The 24,089-nt window shown below is 38.6% G+C and overlaps 1 protein-coding gene across 7 annotated transcripts in view; it reads left to right on the top strand.

The window, feature by feature from the left end:
- Nucleotides 1-23,867, top strand: part of DCAF6 (DDB1 and CUL4 associated factor 6) — an 86,455-nt gene extending 62,588 nt beyond the window's left edge. For 5 of the 7 annotated variants that reach the window (XM_032184512.1, XM_032184504.1, XM_032184491.1 and 2 more), the window contains 6 exons: nucleotides 1,846-1,887; nucleotides 7,466-7,604; nucleotides 17,846-18,002; nucleotides 19,285-19,373; nucleotides 21,723-21,828; nucleotides 23,424-23,867. In XM_032184512.1, coding sequence (XP_032040403.1) covers nucleotides 1,846-1,887; nucleotides 7,466-7,604; nucleotides 17,846-18,002; nucleotides 19,285-19,373; nucleotides 21,723-21,828; nucleotides 23,424-23,488 — 598 coding nt within the window. In that variant the 3' untranslated portion in view covers nucleotides 23,489-23,867. The remainder of the gene's footprint in view (nucleotides 1-1,845; nucleotides 1,888-7,465; nucleotides 7,605-17,845; nucleotides 18,003-19,284; nucleotides 19,374-21,722; nucleotides 21,829-23,423) is intronic. The other 2 variants (XM_032184497.1, XM_032184526.1) reach the window with 1 other exon arrangement.
- Nucleotides 23,868-24,089: the final 222 nt, after the last annotated feature.

The following is a 24,089-nucleotide window of genomic DNA, read 5'->3' as shown; positions in this document are numbered from 1 at the left end:
AGCCTATTTTATAAAGTGGCAAAAAATAATCTATAGGACAAAATAATGGGCTGTAGCCTTCTGAAACAATGCTAAAAGTTGTTCAACTAATAAGCCTTTTCCAGTATATAACATCAGTATTTTTCTTATCTGCAGCAAATCTTAGGGCTTTTTTTTTTTTTTAATACCTATTAAATACATATTGCTTATGTAAAGGAGAAAGTCAATGGTTGGGGAATTGAAAATAAAGAAAACTGTCTTAGAGTCAGCTTTTTACTGTAAAGTGCAACTTCTTCCACTGAGAAAGGGAGGATATACTTCTGAGTCTCTGAAATCATGATCTTAAACTTCTTAAGGAAAAGAAGTGGCCAAAACCCCCCTTTGATATCTGTTTTGTTAGTACTTGCACTTAAATAGATGAAATTGCTGCTGCAACTTTGCTGGGTTTGTACAGTTTTTAGTAAGATATATGTAGATTTCAAATTTGTGAATAGATATTTTTGTCCACTTTGTTTACAGAACCATCATTATTTTAATTATGTTTAGGCAGAAATCAGAATTTTAATGTGTTCAAACCAAGAACTGGGTCTTTATATTTCACTTATATGATCTAAGTATTGATACAAGGGACATAAACTCTTGTTGTAGATGCTTAAAATTCTCAAAACATAATGAGTGTAGATAGTTTCTCTCTAACCTGAAACTGAACTGTCAGGAAAGACTGTTCAACAACTACACTAATAATTGGAAAGGGGCCTAGAGGGCCTAGCAGCCCTACATTAATAATTTGGAAAGGGCCCTAAAAGGGCCTAGCAGCAAAGTAAGTAGAAATATCACAGTCCTTTGTGGGTTGACAAATTGAGTAAGTCAACTGACTGTTGACTACAAATCATCTAGGAATAGTTTTGCTTTGAAAGAAATAATTGGGAATGTGCCATCTCTCTTTTTTCTGTAGCGTTTCTGCAACCCCTGAGCATTGCTAATAGGGATGATGAAGACCAGTGACAGAAAGAAGCTAAATAGTTACTTACATTTTTATATTGATAATGGGCTAGTCAATACATGCTCTTTTTAACATAATTGTAGAAGGAACTGCCTAGAGTATACTTCAATTAAAAAAAAAAAAAAAAAGCCCATTTTGCACTGCAGAGCATTTAGCTAGATACTCAATAGAGAAAATAACCTCTTGGGGGTTTTAGGGAAACCACAGGGAATGATCCCTTCTCTTACAAACATGAGGAGATAAGCAGGTTTTTAAGTCTTGAAGTGTGCCCATAGAATATCTTCTTTAAATCTTACTAAGTTCAGTAAATTTAGTTGGAACAGATAGATAACATGGTTTACCTTAACACTGTACATTGTAACCTGTGTGAAGCAGGGCTGGGAGGCAATCTAAGCAAGATATGTGTGCTTCATGTAGAAAGAGTGCAGCTTTTAACTGACTGAACTGATTTTTCCCCTTAGTTGAAATAACTGTTTCAGGGCTGTTTTCCTACTTAAATGACTGACTTAATTTTATCTGGACTTTGACAGAAGCTGATATATGAGCAGAGGCTAAGCCTGGAAAATTTTAAACTAGTAGGTTAAAATTTAAAACAAATGCAAATGTAAAATGGAAATGATTTTGCAGCTGCTTCCGTTTCTGCTATAATCTATGAAGAATTACTGCATTTTATAAAATCAACTTTGTGTACTAATATGTAATCTGTATACTATTTTTGCTGATATCAAAATAGTCTCATATACTAACACATCAAAGAGAACAAATCTCGGAAGAAGTAGAACTCATTTTGTAATAGATGCTAACCTTTAAAAACATGATATCCAGCAATTTTGAATGACTTCAGTTGTTGTTCCCTTTACTAGATATAATATCAGAGGAACAGCGATAGGTGATAGAATAATGAGGTAATTCATTATTTTCTTCCTCCCCTCTTCTTTTTTATTTCTGTATAATGGATTTATCAGGTTCATGTTTTTCATGTCTAACTGGCATTTTAAGAATTACTATACTTTAAATGCTGTGAATTACAGAACATATTGCTTGAGTTATATTTAGCTGCATGTATTGCATGGAAATTGATAAGAAATGGCAATATAAACAATTAACAATGTATTAACCTTTTTATTGTGTGTCACATAAATTAATGGAATTTGAAAAATGTGTAGTTTGTGAAAAGCAAATACCTTTTTTTTTTTTTTTTTTTTTTTTATTAAGCAGCTGAGGAACGTGTCATATTTGCATGTGCCACTGCTGATCTGCTCTGTCTCACAGTGCAGAACATCCAGTTCTGGAAAAGATATCAGAATAAACATCTCAAAGACCATTCATATTTTTTTTCTTTTGCTTGAACAAAATGTAATTATCAAAGTTATATTTGATAATACATGTTTAGCAAAAGAAGCTTTAAATCTTACAGAATATTTCTGCTAATGAAGTTAAGTGAAATAGTCACTTGATCTCATATTCCTCACTGAAATACTTGAGTGAATTAGTTGTAAGAACATGTAAAGTAATTTGGGCAACTGTGCTTGGCTGTGTGAGATAAGAGGGAGAAACAATCTACAGTGATTTAATGTCAAAGGTTATAGATAAGGGAAACGGGAAAACAAATGGGTAAAAATAATTCTAATGATGAAAAACAACATATTGCTTTTTTGTGGCCAGAAAGGAAAAGGCATAGGATGTGGTGTTATAGAAAACGTAACCTGAATCCTGCATTTTAAATGCTTTGAGGAAAATACCACAGGCACACTTCATTGTTTTGCATTCCAAACTTAGCTGGAATTGAAGAGTTTCCTCCTAGCATCTAACCTAAATCTCCCATCTTTTTGTTTAAAAACATTCCCCCTTGTCCTATCACTGTCTGCCTGTGTAAAAAGTCGCTGTGTTACAACACATGCTTGGAATTTCTTGGGCAGGAACATGATAGCTGGCAGGTGGATTACTCTCTGCAGTCAATGAAGAAATGACCATAAGGCATCAGAGAAGCAGATTTTAAGTTAATGGTAATGTGTCCTGGGTCCCCTGCAGTTGTGTTGGATAGGAAAAATAGTTGAAATGAGAAGATGGCAACAAGGAAAAAAGACTAACTTCAAAGAGCAGAAGAGAAGGGAGCAGGGTTCCTGGTACTTAGCAGGAAGAGATGATGTTTGGCTCTGTGTGTAAGTTAATTTAGAAACTTTAGAAGACACATACCCTTAGTATTGGATGAATCAATATTGTTTTAGCTGAGTAATCAGAGCTGAGACAAGAGGGGTGCAAAAAGGAAGCAACTACACATGAGCCCTACAACTAACTAACTGCTGCAGCTTAAGAGACGATTAGTTTGGAATAATGGTGTTTGGGAGAAGAGGGTTATCAAGGGTACCAGATTAATTTTGTCTCAGCCACTGCATCAGGCCTCCACTGGGTCAGTTTGTAGCTGAATTGCTATAGATTGTATACAGATTCAGCTGATAGATAATTGTGATGTTCAGTTTTCCCTCTTCTGAAAAACGTATCATTAATTTTGACTGTCACTCTTCTAACTAATAGATAAGCATAGTTGTTTTAAAACAAGCAGGGCTAGTTAGCCAGAAATTGTTGAGTAACATACATGGGGAACTGAGGTCTGCAGCTCTCAAAAAATATATTTTTTAAGAGAAACCTTGTGTTTTTCTGTCAAGAAAAAATATTGTACTATAATAAACAAACTGGTTTAAAAGTCATTCTTTATTAGATGTCACAATTTGTGAACACACAGAAAATGTCCTATGTGACAAAGTTTTTTGACTTAGCTTGTATGTTTAAATCTTTTTCCATTTTTCTGGCTATTTAATTGAAAGAATATAATGGTTTCACTTTTGAATGCCTATTCCACTCATGTAGGGTTTAATTTAAATGCTCCTTTCATTATTAATGTTTATAACAACTGATTTCAAAGTCTTCAATCTGGCTGATTGTAAGGGACAAAGTTGTGCTCTAGTCCATGCCTATGTCCTTATTTTTAGAAATAATATCTTCTATCTTACCTCAAGGTACTGAGATGATGAAAGTACTGTATATTGTCTTGGGCTCAATCTCATCAAGACTGTACACGCCAACTTTATCGTAAGATAGGAAACGAGGTAGCACAAAATTTAGCAAAACATTATTTAGCTTTATGTCTTCAGAGGGAACAGTAGTACTGAATTATTCTAAAGTCAGAGAACTACCCAGAGGATGAGGGCATAACTAAACCAAAGTTCAGTTTCTTTGACATTACAAGACATATAACATTTTCTGTTCTGTGAAATTAATACCAATAATATTAATCTATATCCTACATTTCTCAGGCATCTTCATTATTTGATGCCTGAATATGAATAAATAATGTTTAGTTTCATCAGTTGATGGAGTTGCCTGAGGAATGCCAACACAATGTGCATAAATTTAATTATCTCATATTCAGATAATTAAATTTACTACAAAGAGTGTGGAGTTTGGAAACAGTAGGAAACAGAGGAAACAGTAGCTTGCTGTCAGGCTTAGCTCTGGCGAAACTTTGGAAGAGGAAGGGATTGCACAGCATGCTTCTATATCTACTGATGATTCAAATGCTTAGGCTACTGCCTAAGTTCAAGTTGTCATGGACTGGAATTGCTTATCACAAATATAAGTGTAAATTAAAAAGCCATTAAAACAAATGCCATCTTTTTTTTTTTTTCCTTCACATTTCTTAAAAGCGTACAGAAAATCTGTAGTTATGGAGAAGCAAAACCTTCTCAAACAAAATCAAAACAAAAAAAAGAGGTTCTTAGTTGTGAAATAGCATTAGATTAGGCTCACATATATCTTTACTGCAGAAGACTTGCTTCTGCCAGGCTGCTGCTTTTAGCAGTGTGTTACTAAAATGCCTGATAACAGTATCACAGTTATAGTCACATGTGCTTGGCTACATTCTCTCTGTGGAAGGTAGTCATTGACTTTAAAAGAGAACTAAGTATCATCCCATTCATGCCATTCACTAATAAGAGCCAAAATGATATATATATTTTTTTTTAACTTAGAACTGAATCTAGTTGAAAGACAGTGTTTTTATCAAAAGTTGCTTTTGTGCTTCTGCTTTTATTTAAAAATGCATGATTCTGAGTGCTGAATATCCTTGACGTTTTTTTTTGTAATGTGCGCATTAGACAAATTTAGACGGAGACATTAACTTTTATAGAGATGCTGTAACCAAAAACTATATAAGAAACTACTCAGGAATACTGGTTAGATACTTCTGACAACATCTTCTAATCCCAAGACCTTTTTAGCTGCTATCTAGCAAGTAACCCTTCTAAAAGAGCTAGACAAGTTCACTGCTTTGTCAAACCTAATGATGTTTAACTTCTCAACGTTTCCACTACACGTGTTTTTGATAATTAATGTGGATAAATACACACCATCCCAAAATCCAAATGGGAATACTAGTAAGCAGTAGCTGTAAGGCTAGCAGGCATTGCCTTGAAACCAAAAGGGTCTCACTGTGCTAAATAGCTGTGTGCTGTTTCCAAAGCCATGATCATTTATGTGGCTGGTAACAGAATAATTATTAAATGATTATTGCTTTTACTTTCTCACAGAAACAATATCTTTTTTTTCCCAAACAAAACCAAATGCATATGAATAATTAATTAAAATTTTTGCAAGTATTTTATATATGTAGTCTATCATATATATGCCACCCATCATTTTCCTTCACATGGAAGTAAACCAGTAAGGAAGATAATTTGATGATCTTTAAAGCATAATAGATGTAGAACATGAGTTTTTTTTTATTTTCTTTCCTCTTCAGTGTATAAGGACTTTGAAGATCTCTGTTCTTAAACCTGCTGAAAATTACAGTTGAGACTTCATATATTGTAAGGACTAAATAACAAACTCAGTGTATTTATTTAGCGTAGTATAGGAAGGAGGAACCAGAAAATTGCCTAGATATGAAATTGCTGGGGGAGTGGGTATAGGAAAGTCTCATGATGTTAATAAAAGTAGTCCTTTTTCTGGGATTGTTTGCAAGACAAATTTTCAGGAAATGTATTAGCCCACTGTTAAGTGGATTTATTGGCTAGCATTTACAAATCTCTTCTAATTTCTGTAAAAAAAAAAAAAAAAAAAAAAAAAAAAAAGGATTAAAATATATTTTAAAAGTTCAGCTGTATTAGAAGACCTGTCTTAGTATGACAGTTTTTTATAAATATATCTATATATTCTGTATTAATAACTCATTGCTTGCATTCATTTTCCATCTTTGTTTAGCTTGTAGGACAATACTTGTTTTATCTTCTTTTTGTCCAAATTTCTCCTATGACAATGAAACAAAAATCTGTACAGATCACTGGTAGAGGGAATTGAGAGATAGAACTAGTGGTGTTTTGTTTTTTTTTTTGGTTGGTTGTTTTTTTGTCTGGGAAGGAAGATTCTCATGTTGCAAGAGTCTCCAGAATCAACAATTAAAATACTACTGTATTGCTTAAGGACTACTTCAGGTTACTAGCCTTCTCATAGCAGTGTACTGAGGTTACAAATATATTCAATTCTGGCTCAGATTAGTTTTTGGGATTCTATAAATTCCTGTTATGGCTTGATCACTTGCTTTCTGCTAAAATGAGTACCTGCTTCTTCTGGGAATGACGTTCCCCTTGGTCTGTGTTCAAGACCTCAAACCTAATAGGAACCCTGACACAGAACAAAAGAAGAAAAAGAGCTGGATACAGGTGGTGGGTCGTGGCAGTTTGTCTATAACTGGAAGTTTGAGAATCTGAAAACTTAGAGCTTAACATAAAAAACACAGCACCAAGAGTCTTTTCACAGATTAATCAAAAAGTAGTTTCCTGGAACTAAACAGTCACAAAACAGAATATAATATTTAGCTATTTTTTTTCTATTATTCTAGGAAGTCTTCTGCTGTAGGGCCAGTGCTAATATACAGATAATTTCTACTATAAATGATTTCAAGTCATTTCTGTCTGTAGCGGGAACTTTTTAAAGCTGTCTAAACCTTGAACCTTGTCATAAGGAAATAGCAAAGAGAAATGCATTTCATGAAATTTGGAAAAAACAACAACAACAAAACACTAGAAGACACACTAGATCCTTCAACTTTTTTAAACTGAAAAAAATTGTTTTGGCATAGGTTTATCACTTCAGAATTTTTGTACCTTATTATGTTTGGAGTATATCCCTAGTACTGAAGAATAAAACAGCACATTAATTTTGCCAGCATCTGAAGTTTGTACTTGAGAGAGGCAATAAAATGTTGCATCACTTGACAGTCCACTGTCTTGCATGCTTATTCTTGCTCTAAGCCAGGATGGAAAAATTTAAAGTCTGTAATTTTACATTTGGGATAATGTTGATGTTTGTACCAAACTTATGAAGAGTGTGTTTGAGTGCCTGTTATTTGATAGCCCTGTTCTGAAAGCTCATTTTAGCATTTGGAGGTGGCCTTTCAGTAGTGTTCTCTTTGTGTGCTATTTGTAGACGATCTGCTGTTGCCCGCATTCAGGAGCTCTTCAGAAGAAGGAAAGAAAGAAAAGAAATGGAAGAACTGGAGACTTTGAATATTAGACGTCCTTTAATAAAGATGGTTTATAAAGGTCATCGGAACTCCCGGACAATGGTACAAACTCTTTGTTTGCTTTTGGAACTGTAGATTTTTTTTGTGATTTTTTGTAGATTTTGTATGGCGTGAATTAGTATGCCTGACAAAACAGACATTGTCAGCACTTCTACTTGTATATTCAGTTGGAAGCCATATAATTTTCTCTAAATGAAAATTAAAATTAGCATGACTTATTTATCACCATGTTAGGCATGTAAGTTTTTGGTAGTTTGACTATCTCCGTAACTTCCTTTTAAATCTTGGATATTTCTCTTAACTTCTTTTTAATTTTGTCTGTCAGCTTAAGTGGTATAAAATGTGACTACCTTAAAAATTATTATTGAATCCTCACTTTTCCTTCCAAGCTCTTCAAATTCTTATTTAATCATTACTTTCTATTTAAAGAGCTTCAAATATACTTCAGTAGTAATTCTGAAGAGCTTTGACATATTTAAATTTTAAAAAGGCAGATAATGTTAGTTACCATTTTTTAATATCTGTACTAGGTACCCTGTCTTTTTCATATAAAATGCTATATTTTAAGAAAAATACAGTTACTGTTTGTAAAGCAGTAGTGCATGGAAAAACTTTTTTCCTTCATATTTCTTTTTGTCTTTTACAGTACTTTGAAGATGGCAAGTTCTCAATACTAGGTGGTGTTTTGTAGAAGTAGAGGGTGTATGATTTTGCAGCTGATCTGAGAGTAGTTCCTCTTCCTCCAAAACCAGTTTTCTAGAGTTTATATGAATGGTTTTAATTACACTTGGGAAAATGATTCAGTAAAAGCATGTTTCAATATGCATAAGTGCTTAGAATAAAATTGATTAATGACAAGATTTTGCACTGATTTCACTAATTAATAGTAAATACTCAAAACAAACATTAGTTTAAAAGTCATAGCATTAAACACTTAGCTTTAATATCTCCTATCTACTAAGATTGCCTCAGTGTTCTCAATTCAGTCTCCATCTGTGTATGTGTTGTTATTATGGATTATTTCATGCGTTTTGTTGTTTATTTTCTTCAGGATTTGATTTTGTGTTTCAGCTTTTGTTTTCCGTGAGCACCTCTGACAAGAAATGTATGCAATGGAAGAGGGTGTAATTTCCCACGTAGGTTTCTATGGTGGCAAAATTCATTTGAATCTTTTTTTCATTTTTATTTTTTGATGAACACCCTCCTTCCTGCAAGAAGATAGATGATTTTCATTTGAAATTTATGAAGGAGACAGGTTAGAGAGGTCTTGTGTCCTATACACCTGAGCTATTCAGGGATGAAATTGTCTTGTCAATTACATGAACATCAGTTATTTTAATACATAGTAAAAATATGTTAATATCATGTTATATTAATAATTCTGGTACTTCCTTACTTCTAAAAGTTTAATTTGGCAATCTTACAAAAAAAAAATAAAAAAAAAAAAAAGCATATTTTGAGGGTAATTCTTACATTTGTCAGAAAGTGAAAGATTTGACTTGCTGAGGTGATCAGTTCCGGGGCAGACGCGTTCTGCAGCGGAGCAGGGGATCATACAGGCAGGGCTAATTTTTCCGGCACCAAGCCCACTCGACGGAGCCTCCAGGACCCGGCAGCCCTCATGAGGGAGGTGAACGAGGCGAGGACGAGGCGGAGGCAGAGCCAGCAGCGCCCCCTCCCCGGCCCTTCAAAAGCTGCCCCTAGGGAGCGCGAGCGACCAGGAGCGCGGTAAACAGGGCGTGGCGCATCAGAAGGGCGTGGCGTGGCAGCGCGGCAGTTAACGGGACGGGCAGTTAACAGGACAGGGCATGGCTCGGCAGTTCGCGCAGGCAGGGCGAGCAGGAAGGGCGGGGCATTCCCCCCCCCCGGCCCATACGAACACCTCCTCTAACCCTCTAATGGCAGTCTACCTCTAGCTCAGCTGCAATGGTGTACAGCAGGCACAGTGCGCTCTCCAGGAAGTCTGTACGCACCCAGACCAACTGCCTGCTCAAAACTGCGGCAGTTCAGGTCTCCGGGTGCAGGCAGTGCCTGAGCCTGTTGCTACCACCTGCGGGGGGCAAAGAGACTGTGCGCGTGAGGTGCGAGCAGGTGGACGACCTGGTCCGCCTGGTGGCAGAACTCAAGGAGGAGGTCGAGAGGTTGAGGGATATCAGAGAGTGTGAGCGGGAGATAGACTTGTGGAGCAACTCCTTGCAGGGCCTGAAGGACAGGCACTGGGGTGAGACACCCCAAACAGGGATGGACCCCCTGCCCTGTTGCTGTTGGGCAGAGGGAGGGGACCTAGGAATTGAGGAGGAATGGAAACAGGTCCCTGCTCGACATCACAGCCAATGCCCCCCCTACTGGCCCCACGTTCCCAGATGCCCTTACGCAACAGGTTTGAGGCCCTGGAGCTTGAGAGACCAGTAGCTGAGGAAGAGGTAGAAAGTCTACCCAGGAGGATGCCTAGGGCGAGGAAGTCGACTCCACACCTCAGGACTGCCTCCACCAGGACAGAAAGAAGGGTGATGGTTGTGGGCGACTCCCTTCTCAGGGGAACAGAGGGCCCTATTTGCCGGCCTGACCCTACCTGTAGGGAAGTCTGCTGCCTCCCTGGGGCCAGGGTCAGGGACGTTGCCAGAAAGCTTCCCAACCTGGTTTGCCCCTCTGACTATTATCCTCTTAATAGTCCAGGCTGGCAGTGATGACATTGAAGAGAGAAGCCTGAAGACCATCGAACAGGACTTTAGGGGACTGGGATGGTTAGTGGATGGAGCAGGAGTACAGGTGGTGTTTTCGTCCATCCCTGCAGTGGCAGGGAGGGGTACAGAGAGGACACGGAAAGCCCACCTGTTAAACACGTGGCTCAGAGGCTGGTGCCAACACAGAAATTTTGTGTTTTTTTGACCACGGGGCGCTTTACTCGGCACCCAGCCTGATGGCTGCAGATGGGTCCCTATCTCTAAGGGGAAAACAGATCATAGGCCAGGAGCTGGTGGGGCTCATTGAGAGGGCTTTAAACTAGGTAAGAAGGGGGACGGGGCTGAAGCAAGGCTTGTTAGAGCTGTGCCAGGGGGAACAATGGCAAGGCTGGGAGAGAAGGCAATGGCCCAGCTGAAGTGCATCTACACTAATGCACGCAGCATGGGTAACAAACAGGAGGAGCTGGAAGCCATCATGCAGCAGGCAGGTTATGACTTGGTTGCTGTCATGGAAACATGGTGGGACCACTCTCATGACTGGAGTGATGCAATGTCTGGCTATAGGCTCTTCAGAAGGGACAGGCAGCATGGAAGGGGTAGTGGTGTGGCTCTCTATATCAGAGAGAGTTTTGATGTCGTGGACCTTGAGGCTGGGAATGATAAGGTTGAGTCCTTATGGGTTAGGATCAGCGGGAAGGCCAACAAGGCAAGCATCCTGTTGTGGGTCTGTTATAGACCGCTGAACCAGGATGAGGAGACTGAGGAGGAGTTCTACAGGCAGTTGACAAAAGTTGTGAAATTGTCAGTGCTTGTTCTCGTGGGGGACTTCAACTTCCCAGATGTATCCTGGAAGCACAACACAGCCCAGAGAAAGCAGTCTAGGAGGTTTCTGGAGAGTGTGGAAGATAGCTTCCTGATGCAGCTGGTTAGTGAGCCTACCAGGGGAGGTATCCCGCTAGACCTTCTCTTCACAAGAGGAGTCCAGGAAGGCTGGGCATTCTTCAAGAAGGAAATCTTAATGGCGCAGGAGCTGTTTGTCCCCACGTGCCCAAAGATGAGCCAGCAGGGAAGAAGACCGGCCTGGCTGAACAGAGAATTGTGGCTTGAGCTTAGGAGAAAAAAGAGGGTTTACAATCTTTGGAAAAGAGGGCGGGCCACGCGGGAGGACTATAAGAATGTTGCGGGGCAGTGCAGGGACAAAATTAGAAAGGCCAAAGCTCATCTGGAGCTCTATCTGGCAACTGCCGTCAAAGACAACAAAAAATGTTTTTACAAATACATTAATGCAAAACGGAGAATCTCCAGCCTTTACTGGAAGCAAGGGGGGATCTTAGTTACAAAAGATGAGGAGAAGGCAGAGGTGCTTAATGGCTTCTTTGCTGCAGTCTTTAGCGGCAAAACCAGTTGCTCTCTGGATACTGGTGGAAGGCGATGGGGAACAGAATGTGGCCCTCGCTATCCATGAGGAAATGTTTGGCGACCTACTACGGCACTTGGATATACACAAGTTGATGGGGCCAGATGGGATCCACCCGAGGATACTAAGAGAACTGTTGGAGGAGCTGGCCAAGCCGCTTACCATCATTTATCAACAGTCCTGGCTATCGGGGGAGGTCCCAGTTGACTGGCGGCTTGCAAACGTGACGCCCATCTACAAGAAGGGCCGGAGGGTAGACCCGGGGAACTATAGGCCTGTCAGTTTGACCTCAGTGCCAGGGAAACTCATGGAGCTAATGGAGCAGATTATCTTGAGTGTCATCACGCGGCACTTGCAGGGCAAGCAGGCGATCAGGCCCAGTCAGCATGGGTTTATGAAAGGCAGGTCCTCCTTGACAAACCTGATCTCCTTCTATGACAAAGTGACACGTTTGGTGGATGAGGGAAAGGCTGTGGATGTGGTCTACCTTAACTTCAGCAAGGCTTTTGACTCCATTTCCCACAGCATTCTCTTCAAGAAACTGTTTGCTCGTGGCTTGGGCTGGTGTACACTTTGCTGGGTTAGAAACTGGCTGGATAGCCAGGCCCAAAGAGTTGTTGTGAATGGAGTCAAATCCAGTTGGAGACCGGTCACTAGTGGCGTTTCCCAGGGCTCGGTACTGGGGCCAGTCCTCTTTAATATCTTCATCAATGATCTGGACGAGGGCATTGAGTGCGCCCTCAGTAAGTTTGCAGATGACACCAAGTTAGGTGCGTGTGTCGATCTGCTTGAGGGTAGGAAGGCTCTGCAGGAGGATCTGGATGGGCTGCACCGATGGGCTGAGGTCAACTGCATGAAGTTCAACAAGGCCAAGTGCCAGGTCCTGCACCTGGGGCACAATAACCCCAAGCAGAGCTACAGGTTGGGAGATGAGTGGTTGGAAAGCTGCCAGGCAGAGAAGCACCTGGGAGTACTGGTGGATAGTCGGCTGAATATGAGCCAGCAGTGTGCTCAGGTGGCCAAGAAGGCCAACAGCATCCTGGCTTGTATCAGGAACAGTGTGACCAGCAGGGCTAGGGAGGTGATCGTCCCCCTGTACTCGGCTCTGGTGAGGCTGCACCTCGAGTACTGTGTTCAGTTTTGGGCCCCTTGCTACAAGAAGGACATCGAGGTGCCCGAGCGAGTCCAGAGAAGGGCGACGAAGCTGGTGAGGGGTCTTTCGAGGAGTGGCTGAGGGAGCTGGGTTTGTTCAGCCTGGAAGAAAGGAAGCTCAGGGGTGACGTTATTGCTCTCTACAGGTACATTAAAGGAGGCTGTAGTGAGGTGCAGATTGGTCTGTTCTCTCATGTGCCTGGAGACAGGACGAGGGGGAATGGGCTAAAGTTGCGCCAGGGGTGTTTTAGGTTGGATATTAAGAAGAACTTCTTTACTAAGAGGGTTGTGAGGCATTGGAATGGGCTGCCCAGGGAAGTGGTGGAGTCACCATCCCTGGAGGTCTTTAAAAGACGTTTAGATGTAGAGCTTAGTGATATGGTTTAGTGGAGGACTGTTAGTGTTAGGTCAGAGGTTGGACTCGATGATCTTGAGGTCTCTTCCAACCTAGACAATTCTGTAATTCTGTGATTTTTGCAAAAAAAAATTAAAAATAGTAGCGTTATGTTGATGTTTGCTTGCCCCATTTGCATGCCTGGAACTTCTTATGTCCAGCACACACATCCCTGCTACATATCCCCTTGAGTAATGTCACCAGGAGAGTGGATATTACCATTCTTCCATGAAACAGACCTTGAAGTACAATGGTGGTAGGGTGTGCAATGATGAGGAGGGGGATTTCTTCTTTCTTTTTTTCCCAAGAGGTAAAAACAATGTTCTTGTGAGCCCAGACTCTTTCTCTTGAAGAGATCCTTTCTCTTCAAAATTTGTCTTCTACCTTGTGCCTTCAGTTCTCCTTTTCTGTTGTCTCTTCCTTACTATTTTTCCCTCCTGTCCTAGTTGTATCTTCTTTCATATATTTGCCATTCTTCCTCTCAATCCACTCACCCCAAGTTCCCATTTAAAAATGTTAGTTTTAAAGAAGCTCTTTTATTAGTTACATACAAGTGCTCTATTAAATAAGCAGAAAGGTTATGTATGCATGCAGTAAAAATGTGTATATAAATTTGAAAACACAAAATATTTTAAATGTGAATCTGAAATCTGTTGATTTAGGTGACACTAAAATTAAATTCTGTAAATGTTAGAAATGTGAAATGAACAGTTGCCTAAGGGAATATAAAGAGAGCAGAAAGATGGCACAATTGAGAATTAAAATATTATTTATTTTTGGACATACTTAGGATGCACTTCTAATTGAAAAATAAAAATAGAACTATAAGAGAAAAATATTGGAAATGTGTCTTGCCCTACAGAATCCAGGAATGCTATTTGTCTGGCTTATTTTTAGTCTTAAAGAAGACTTGATTGCACTGACTCTATCACTAGTACATATTCTGTAGACAAAGGTCTAGCAAGATCCCAAGCCTGAAATTTGAAACTGGACATACTTATGCTGGAAACGCAGTACATATTTTTAACAGTGGTAATGGTTCAGCTTACTAATGTGTGTTTTTTTTATCATGGCAATTTTTAAAGTAAGATAGTTGGGGCAAAGTGCAGAGCAAGACTATGTGTCTGTCCTTTTTGCCTGTGCATTTTCTGAGAAGACTATGCAAAAAGAAAGGATGCAGGTACTACCCTCTTGAGAGCTTTATTGTGATGTGCTAGTTGGAAAATAATTCCATAGTAGAATACTGTGTAGATGGTCTTTTGCCCTTTCTCAAAGTCAAGTTTCTGTCCCTTACATATGAGACATTCTTAAATACCAAAAATTATGAAATTATTTTATGCTAAGCTTCAAACATTGAAAATCATCTGTGTGAACTTTGCTGTATAGGATACTTCTGTTTATGTAGGCACCTCTTCTGCTTAGCATGTGTCAATTTGAAAAAAATAATAAGAGGTACTTAATAACTTTTTAAAGTGTAATATTTTGTGTAGGTTTACATTTTTACTTCCCAACACTTTTCTCTCACCCAAACATTGGATTATTTTGAAGCTTTCATCTGATACCTTGTTTTGTGACTGAGCTTTGACTGTTCTTCCTCTGCCACCATTATTTGACTCTTCCTCCCTTTGCCATCCCATCTAACCTCCGACCCTGTGGATGATGTACAAGATAGAGAGTGAGAAAGATACTGCTGCCTAATGTTTTCTTACTTCAAATAGTCGAGCAGTGGTTACTTTACTGTTTAACTTTGAGTAAATACAGGAATGACTTCTGAAGGTGATTATAACATTTAGTGAAGGAAGTAACCCATTCTTGTTTGCTCAGACTAGTAGTTTGACGTCATTTGGGTTACAGATGTGAAGGCAAGAGAGGCCTTGGGATGGGAGGATTACTGTACATTTAACAACATAATTGTTGTTTCCTGAAAATTAGGCTAAGTTTCTTTTTTTGGCACAGAAATTAAACAAGTCACAGTCTTTTAGGCTGTAGTCATAAGACTATCATGAATGTAACAGGTGTGTAATAATGTGTTATATTTCAAGAAAATGGATATCTGATACTCCTGCCAGTTTCTTCTGGCCTGTGATTTCTCTGTTGTTTACATGATCATATGGACTGTAATACTACTCTGTTTTGTAGGACTGCTTCAGCTGTGTTAGTTCTCATGAGATTGCAGTTCTGTGAGACACTCAAGGAATCAGGATTTTCCCACTGATCAGTAAATCTATAGTAAAAAGTACTACTTGTGTAGTAAATACTAAATTATAAGTAAATATTATTTAAGAAATAAAATAATATTAGTCTAATAAAAATAACTATAAGAGTCAGTGCAATATAAATACAAATAATATAATTACTAGATGATACGTTATTCTTATAATCCCATGACAATACCATACTTTCAGGGAAGGGATGGGGACAAAGAGAAGAAAAAAGTTTAGATCTGGCTCCTCACTTGTCTCCCAGAATATTTTGCAAGTCAAATATAGGTCAAGTTAGTTACCTTGGAATTGACTATATATGCTATTTTCTTTAATCCTCAGAATCAAGGACAAGACAGTCTAGCCATTCTGAAGTCTCATAGCAGGAGGTGGTGACTTCATGACAAAAGCGTTCAGTGTTGTTACCAAATAATATCTGGAACAATGACACTGATGAGGCTATGAATGTTTCAGGAGTTTAAGACATAAATACCTGCTGAATTATAGCACTTGATGCAAGGAAAAGAGAATGGAAGATGTAGTAAATCCCTGTATAGTATTCTAACCTAACGACATGAGTGTGTTGTTCCCTAAGACTCCTTCCCCTTTTACTAAGAGGGTGTTTTGTTTCATGGGATGGAGAGAACAAGCAGATACCATAGGCTAATTGTGAGGGAAGAAGCTGAATGAGACAGGAAGCCTTTGCCATCTCTCTTGAGATGGTCCCTCTGCTCCAAAGGAAGCTGTCCATCATCTTCCCTTAACATTCAGATCTTCCTGAAGAAGCTGCCAGAAGAGTAGAGCCCAATGCATCATTTCACTGATTGTGAAATTGTGCAACAAACTAAAAGTTTACAGTGAAAAGTAGCTGTCTTTCTGGAAGCCTTCTCTGGACCTCGTATCCTTCTGTCATATGCTTCAGCCAGTGGCACATCCAGCCCACCTGTGTGCACTCACAAAAAAATGTGCACTCTTTAGTCACAGTGCTGTATTTGTGAATTTTCTCGTAGTTTTTCTGGTTTATGAAGAAAAAAACAAACAAACAAAAAAAAAACTGGTGTTTTTTGCATCTTTCAAGTAAAATTATCATTGTCTTATTCTCAAAGGTGAATTTCCTCCTACAAATGTATAGTTCTCCAGTGAACATCAAAGAAATCTTCCTTGACTGTTTGACCTACAGCCAGTTATTATCCAGGGTCAAACTAACTTGTTATCAATGAAGTTGCAGAGGAGTTGGCTGTAGGCTGAAAACAGAGATGATCCTTTTTTTTTTTTTTTTTTTTTTGATGAATAAGTGATTTAATACTGAGTATAGTTTGTGTGATATTAGTCCAGTCACTGCAAAATAAAATTCCCTAAATTGGTCCAAGATAGAATGACCTTCAGTATGAACTGTAGGTCCTCAGAGAACATGCCGCCTGTAAAGTTAGTAAAGCATCGTCTATGTTTAAAATTTTAAAAAATAAATATATATATGTAATAAAATCAATTTGGCCCTTATTACAAGTATTCTTCACTGGTAGCATGAGAAAACTACAGATATGTCAAATGTTAGCCATATCACTTCAGACATTTCACAAAGGTGCTTGGATATCCTAACAAAACTAAGATAGGAGCAACCATATATAGCGGAATGTGTCATCACTGTGTCAAAGCAAACAAAAACAATAATAAATCAATTTTAAAAATCAATTTAAAAAAAGTATAAACTAGTTGCACTTGCAGGGAGGCATGCTTCTACTTTCATCTACTTAAGTACTGCTGTAATAGCTTAGGACTCACTTCTACTTGAATGCCTTCCTCTTCCAAGGCTTCTAACTTTAATTTTGGACTTGAACCAGAAAGTCTTAGTTCTTATCTGATAGATTATAGAGAAAAATAAACTAAAATATTTGATTCCATGACCCCTTTTTATCTGTCAGTTAATTCCCAGCCCCCAGTTTTCATAAGCTTCTGTCTCCTCTTATTCTGTAAATGGAAAATCCCCACTAGTTATTAACCTGTCACTCACTTTAGTTTACTGAACTCTTCCCAAAAAGTGTTTCATGTACCCCTGTCTCCAGTACCCATCTCATCACTCTGGAAAGTAACATATCTGCTGTCATTATCTGTAGGACTTCAGGTACACTATAATTTTGTTTTATCTTATTTATTTTATAATTTTATTTATCTTATTTCCAAATTACTGCGTCTGTCCCAGCTTCTCTCCATTTTTCTGTTAGCAGCCAATTTGCACTGAAGATCTATAACCTTCTGAATTTTCTTTTTTTGATTGTTTTTCTTTAAATGGTTCTTTCAGATTTCTTTAAGTGGTCTTTCTCCATTTGCAGAGCTCTTAATCCAGATGCAATGTTATTGTAGAAACGGGAGTATCCTCTTCAGTGTTTCCCAATGCTGGTGTTATAAAGTAAGTTTTATTTCTGTTTTTACTGCAGATAAAAGAAGCCAATTTTTGGGGATCTAATTTTGTCATGAGTGGTTCAGATTGTGGCCATATTTTCATATGGGATCGACATACTGCCGAACATCTCATGCTGCTGGAAGCTGATAATCATGTGGTGAACTGTCTTCAGCCTCATCCATTTGACCCGAGTAAGATAATCATTTTTCACAGGCTGTGTTCAGGTTATCTATAGTAAAAGTCCCAAAACTCAATCCTCAGTTCTGTGTAGATCAATATAGCATTGTAATGGTAGATTTTCATCAAACTCTTTTTTGTTCTTCCAATATAAATTAGATAATACTGCTTATGGTTTGGTCTTTTACTAATGACTTTTCAACCCTTGAAAGCCTCCTTACTCAATAACTTCTTGGAATGAAAATGTTACTGACATAGTATTTATAGAAAGTTAAGATGCAGTTAAAAGAATATCAATTTCTTGCTCCCTACTGTACATTAAATGTTTTCCATGACACAGTGAGGGAAATACAGGGTCACTGAGATGCCAGCAACACTGTGGGAATTAATACTTGAATCTGGACTCTACTTGCTCTGTTTGAAAATTGAGCAAACTCTGTCTCAGACTTGCTGTCTTTGTGAGATTAAAAGAAATACAATTCATAGAAATTTTATCAGTTTGTACTTCAGGAGAAATATTTATAGAAAAGATGAACAGAAGTAGTTGAAGGAATCAGATGTCATCTGACATGTGGATGGACTATATGAATAATGCTACAGTTTCGGACAGTCAAAGAAAGCATTCATGTTGTTTCTTTTTTATTCATAGCCTACATGGTTCTAGAATAACAGTCAGCTGTAAACAAATGAAGTTATAATAATACTAGAAGAGGATAAGATTGTTAAACTTGTACAGTTTTCAAGTTACTGAGTTGTTTCTGTGGAAATCTTATCTCCATTGTGGTTTTGTGCAATGATCTAGAAAATGGAATTTTGTTTTGCCTTTTTTAGAATTGTTTATGAGGGTGTCCATTGCTTTTGTATATTTGAATGTCAAAGAAATTTACATGAAGGACATCAAAATTATTAAATATAAAAATATATTTGAAATTTTCTTGCTTCTGTTTTTGTAACTGGATTCAGAAGTCCAAAGGCTTTGTTACTAATGCATATAATTATCAGATCACTATCAAAAATATATTAGTAGCTGAGTTTGTTCTTACTTTCTGCTCCTATCTTATGGTGGTTTATTTTTTTGTTTAAGGGTCTCTTGAAGTTTGCATATATCTTCTTTCTCAGGTCCCATAGGGAGAATTATGTAGTTGTGTGTTCAGTATAGAACTGACTTTTGCAATTAAATGTTTCTAATAGTACAGCAAGTGAAGTTATTTTTCTTCAACTCCACTTAAGTGCAGAAAATACTGGTAAAGACATAACATTATTTAATTTAGAATTGTTAATGTTTCTTATTTCTAGTTCTGGCCTCTTCTGGTATTGACTATGATATAAAAATTTGGTCACCATTGGAAGAATCCAGGATTTTTAACCGAAAACTTGCAGATGAGGTAAGAACCTTCCCTCCTTTTCCACAGTAATGTTGCATCTTCCAGTTCACAGAATCACAGAATCACAGAATTTTCTAGGTTGGAAGAGACCTCAAGGTCATCGAGTCCAACCTCCAACCTAACGCTAACAGCCCTCCACTAAACCATATCCCTAAGCTCTACATCTAAACGTCTTTTGAAGACTTCCAGGGATGGTGACTCCACCACTTCCCTGGGCAGCCTGTTCCAGTGCCTCACAACCCTTTCAGTGAAGAAGTTCTTCCTAACATCTAACCTAAAACTCCCCTGGCTCAACTTAAACCCATTCCCCCTCGTCCTGTCACCAGGCACGTGGGAGAACAGGCCAACCCCCACCTCGCTACAGCCTCCCTTGAGGTACCTAAAAAGAGCGATAAGGTCACCCCTGAGCCTCCTCTTCTCCAGGCTGAACAAGCCCAGCTCCCTCAGCCGCTCCTCGTAGGACTTGTTCTCCAGGCCCCTCACCAGCTTCGTCGCCCTTCTCTGCACCCGCTCAAGCACCTCCATGTCCTTCTTGTAGCGGGGTTCTACAAAAGTCTTCATTGCAAATAATTGATATTAAATTAATGGTTATTTAATATTAAACAAATAAGCTACAAATAAAAAGCTGTCCTTTATGACAGCTAACTTTCCTATAATTAGCAGCACACAGAGGCACTTTGCATTTCATTAACTCCTAGAAATTATATGTACTAAAATACAGTAATAAATTATGTACGGAGAAAAGCTTGAAAAGGTATGAATGCTTGCATTAGGAAGAAAAACTGGCAGGAGTTAGAAATCAAGGCACTCGTTGTCTTTAAACAAACTAATGTTTGCACACATAAGTGTGTGCTAAAAGTAATTATCATATTGAGAATTTTGTCACTTGTTTCTTAGTAATTTTGAATTTTAGTAGCTTTTTCAATGAAAAATGTATGATGCAGTAAATTTGACAAAAGTATAGTTTGTGATTTTACATGGGTTTTGATTTGTTAGTTTGTTTAATTTGATCCTAGTATTGAAATATCTATGTAGAAAACAAGAGAACCTGATAGAAACAGAGTTTTTACCACGTTCATTTTGGCTACAATAAGTATCCAAAATAGCTGAACTGACTTCTTCATAGCCATGGAAAGGCAAGAGAGGACAAAGAATTACGTTTGAGGAGTGTTTAGTATAGATATAGAACCACATTTAAAATCAAAAGAGGACATGACCTTAGGGAGTAGGAAAAAGTGGCAGCGATGGGAACAAATCTCTGGACACAGAAAAAGCCTCAGAAGGAGCTGAAAAGATGAACAGGCTGTCAAAAAGGTGTTACTGATGATGCACTGGAGAAATAGAAGGTGAAAGAGGAAAAAAGTCAGGGTGCTATCTTCTCACTTTGCTTCTTTTTGGGTGTGATCAGTTTTGCAAAGTGATTGATAAATAGGTGAAAATAACAGAAAAGAGGAGCTTTGTTTTGGCTGGGAACAGCACACATCTGCAAGAACATTTTCCTCAGAAGATGAACAGGCTTGAGACTGAGTCTCAAGAAAAAAAGAAATGCTTTATTTACCTGCCTTACAGCATATGGTCTTTGAGTATCAAGGTCCGAAAGTGTCTCCACCTAAAGAAATTTTTATGCTTTGTGATAACCAAAAAAACATGGTTTGAGGGACAAGTGAAGGTGTGGGATTAGAACTTAATGGCAAAGCGAGAGGGTTAGCAAGGAACTACCTTGAGGAAGGAAGGAGGCAAAAGAGCTTAAAGGTATTTGTTAGTGGACTTCTCTTCCTTGAAACTAAAGCAGTAAGAAGTGGCTATTTCAAGTAATTTAGAGGTAAGCTGTAGACTTGTTCAGGAAGAATTGTGGAGCTGAAGAATGTTCCTGAACTGAGGTAGAATAATTGCTTGTGTTCCTTGGATTTTCTCCAAAAGTTTCAAGCAGCATGAAGGTAGGAGTTTAGGATAACCTCATCTCTTTTCCTTCCCACATTCTTGGCCAGTGCGAGTGCTATGTCTTTGCTGCCTGCAACAGTTGCCATCTGGAACAGCACTTTCTCTCATCAGTTGTCCTTATTTCTTGCAAGGTCTAATTTACAGAAGTATTTCTCAGCTGCCTGTCTTAGTATCTACCATGGACACAGACAACAGAATGATGATCTTACTAGAATACTCTTTAGTTAGACAACTAGACAGTGAACTCTGCCTGCAGATAGTTTACTTTTCTTACCACATACAAATACTGTAATTTTGGGTTCTGTAAATACATAGAAACTAGAAACTTTGTATTGTCAAACTAATACTGATGCACTACAACTTTGTATTCATTTTTACGCTGTTTTTTTCTTCCTTCCCTGCTGCCAGGTTATAACACGTAATGAATTAATGCTGGAAGAAACCAGAAACACTATTACTGTTCCAGCTTCTTTTATGTTACGAATGTTGGCATCTTTGAATCATATAAGAGCAGGTGAGAGACTTCTTTAGAACTTGACCACCATGTTGATCTATGAAATAGCAGATGGACTGGGGAACCATCAAGATCTTCAGCTGTATGTGGCTACATTGGGGTTTGTGAGAAGTTTCAGTGGTTCTTCATGGGTCTCTTAAGAGAAGTACTTAGGAATAGCTTCTGTACTGTGAGACTTGCAGCATTTTGCAGCTGGTTGTTCTTTTTGTTTGTTTGATTGATTGATTGTTATATCTCAAAGAACAAGAAAAATGCACAATATATTTTAGATGTTCCCATACTATCCACCCTGCAATAGTTTGTTAGTAATGTGTTTATTAGTAATGTAGTACTAATTCTATGCTGAAAAATATTCAGTAAGAGAAGATCTCTAGGAGATGAGGGCTGTGATGGAAAAAGCGTTGGGGTGACTGGAATGAATCACATGAAACTGACACTCATTGTGGACTTGGGATTTCCTGGAAATGAAGGAGGGTGTGAAGATGCAGGACTGTGTAATGAGCAAACCTTTTGCTGCAGGTACTAGCATTCCTCGTCCACTAGGGTCTGAAACTGGTGATAGGAGGGGTTGCATGGGTAATAGTCACTGGAAACTCATGTTACTGGATGTTAGTGCTTAAGCTGACTGCGGTGGGTTGAAACTGAAGAGGTAGGACAACAGAGGCATGGTGCTGGGTAGGAAGCAGAGAGGGGAAGTCTTGGGAGGCTCGTATGACACAAGGCATAGAAACCTAGTAGATGAGGGTGACGATGGTGTTAAGTATTGAATGTGGGGAGTCCAGCAGTTGCTGAGCAGAATAGTGGGTTTGTACAGTGGGGCAGGAGGGAAGCTCTGCCTGGCAGCAGCTGCTGCTCCTCTTTCACCTCCCACTGATCTGTTAGGAGCAGATGGACAGGAAAGGAAGAGCAAAGTCACTGTATCCAGCCCAGTGGCATGCCTCACCTGTGCTGTCAATGAATACATTAACTGGTGTTTTTCTTCATTTATTATGTTTTCTGTGTTCCTGCTGGGTGAACTTTTTCTTAACCAAACAGTGCATGTTTGAGTGATACATCTTGAGCCAGTCGTGTTCCCACATGCATTTCTGTATTTGCCTTTCTCTAAATGTTTACATCAAAAAGTACTGTTTTTTTTTTCTTTTTTTTTTTTCTCATGTATATGGTGACAAATAGCAGTTCCCCTTTTTTTCTGCAGTATACAGATTTTCTAATCACAGCTATTCTAGTTTTAGTTCCTCAGAAAATTATTCTCAATCTCTTGGATTCACTGTCTCTTTTTAATATCATGCTTGCATTCATCTTTCCTGTGCTGACAGCCAGTTAGCACCTACAAGGTTTCTCCTTTTGTACACAAAATTCACTTCTATGCCTGGAAGTCCTTTAGAGCTTTTGCTGTCACTGTTCTTTCTTGTTATAATATATCTACCTGATCTCTGCTGTCAGTCCAGTTTCAGATTCTTTCATGGTTCTGTTACTGTATAACCCATAGCCACTGTGCATTGTGTACTAGCCCAGAGGGCCACTAAATTGTAAAAATTGCCAATACCCCAAAACTTCAGAAGTTCTCTTTACTAAATCTTCTCTGTGCCTTACAGACCGATTGGAAGGTGACAGATCAGAAGGATCTGGTCAGGAGAACGAAAATGAAGATGAAGAGTAACTGGCAGTTGTGTGCAAGCACCTAGACGTTATGGAATTTGTATAAGACATTAATTATATTTTTCCTTACAGAGCTTTAGTGCAATTCTAAGGTATTGCTTTTGGATAACCTAACCTTTTGTTTTTGAATGACTGTGTGCATGACTTTGGGAGAGTGTGCAAGTAAAATAAGCAAAAATGTTTTTAAAATGTTTTGCCATGTATGAGGGGTGCTAGAAGATGCAAAGTGCAATATTTTCCTTAACCTGCAAATGTGGGAGCTTGGATCAATGTTTTCAAGTAACTTTCATTATAGTAAAAACGTTGGTTCAAATAAATTTCTATACCTGCTGTTTGCATGTTTGTTGCTTTCTAATTAAAAGATTTGGTTGTTTTAAGTAGTCCTGTGTTTTCTCTTTGTTCAACCATTGATTTATCACCTGGTATTTATATCCTCATTATCCCCATTGTAACTACACGTACATACACAAAACTGTCTCTCTGTGAGTCTTAGCATAGTGCCACTTCATACTCTCCATGCTTGAATCATTAGTGCTGGTGAAATAGTTCTGTTTCACCGATAGGTCTGAGCACACGTTCTTTGCAACAATGGCAGATTTACC

The sequence above is a fragment of the Aythya fuligula genome, chromosome 1, assembly GCF_009819795.1.
Source record: "Aythya fuligula isolate bAytFul2 chromosome 1, bAytFul2.pri, whole genome shotgun sequence".
Lineage (NCBI taxonomy): Eukaryota > Metazoa > Chordata > Aves > Anseriformes > Anatidae > Aythya > Aythya fuligula.
This window is presented reverse-complemented; position numbering and strand designations above follow the sequence as displayed.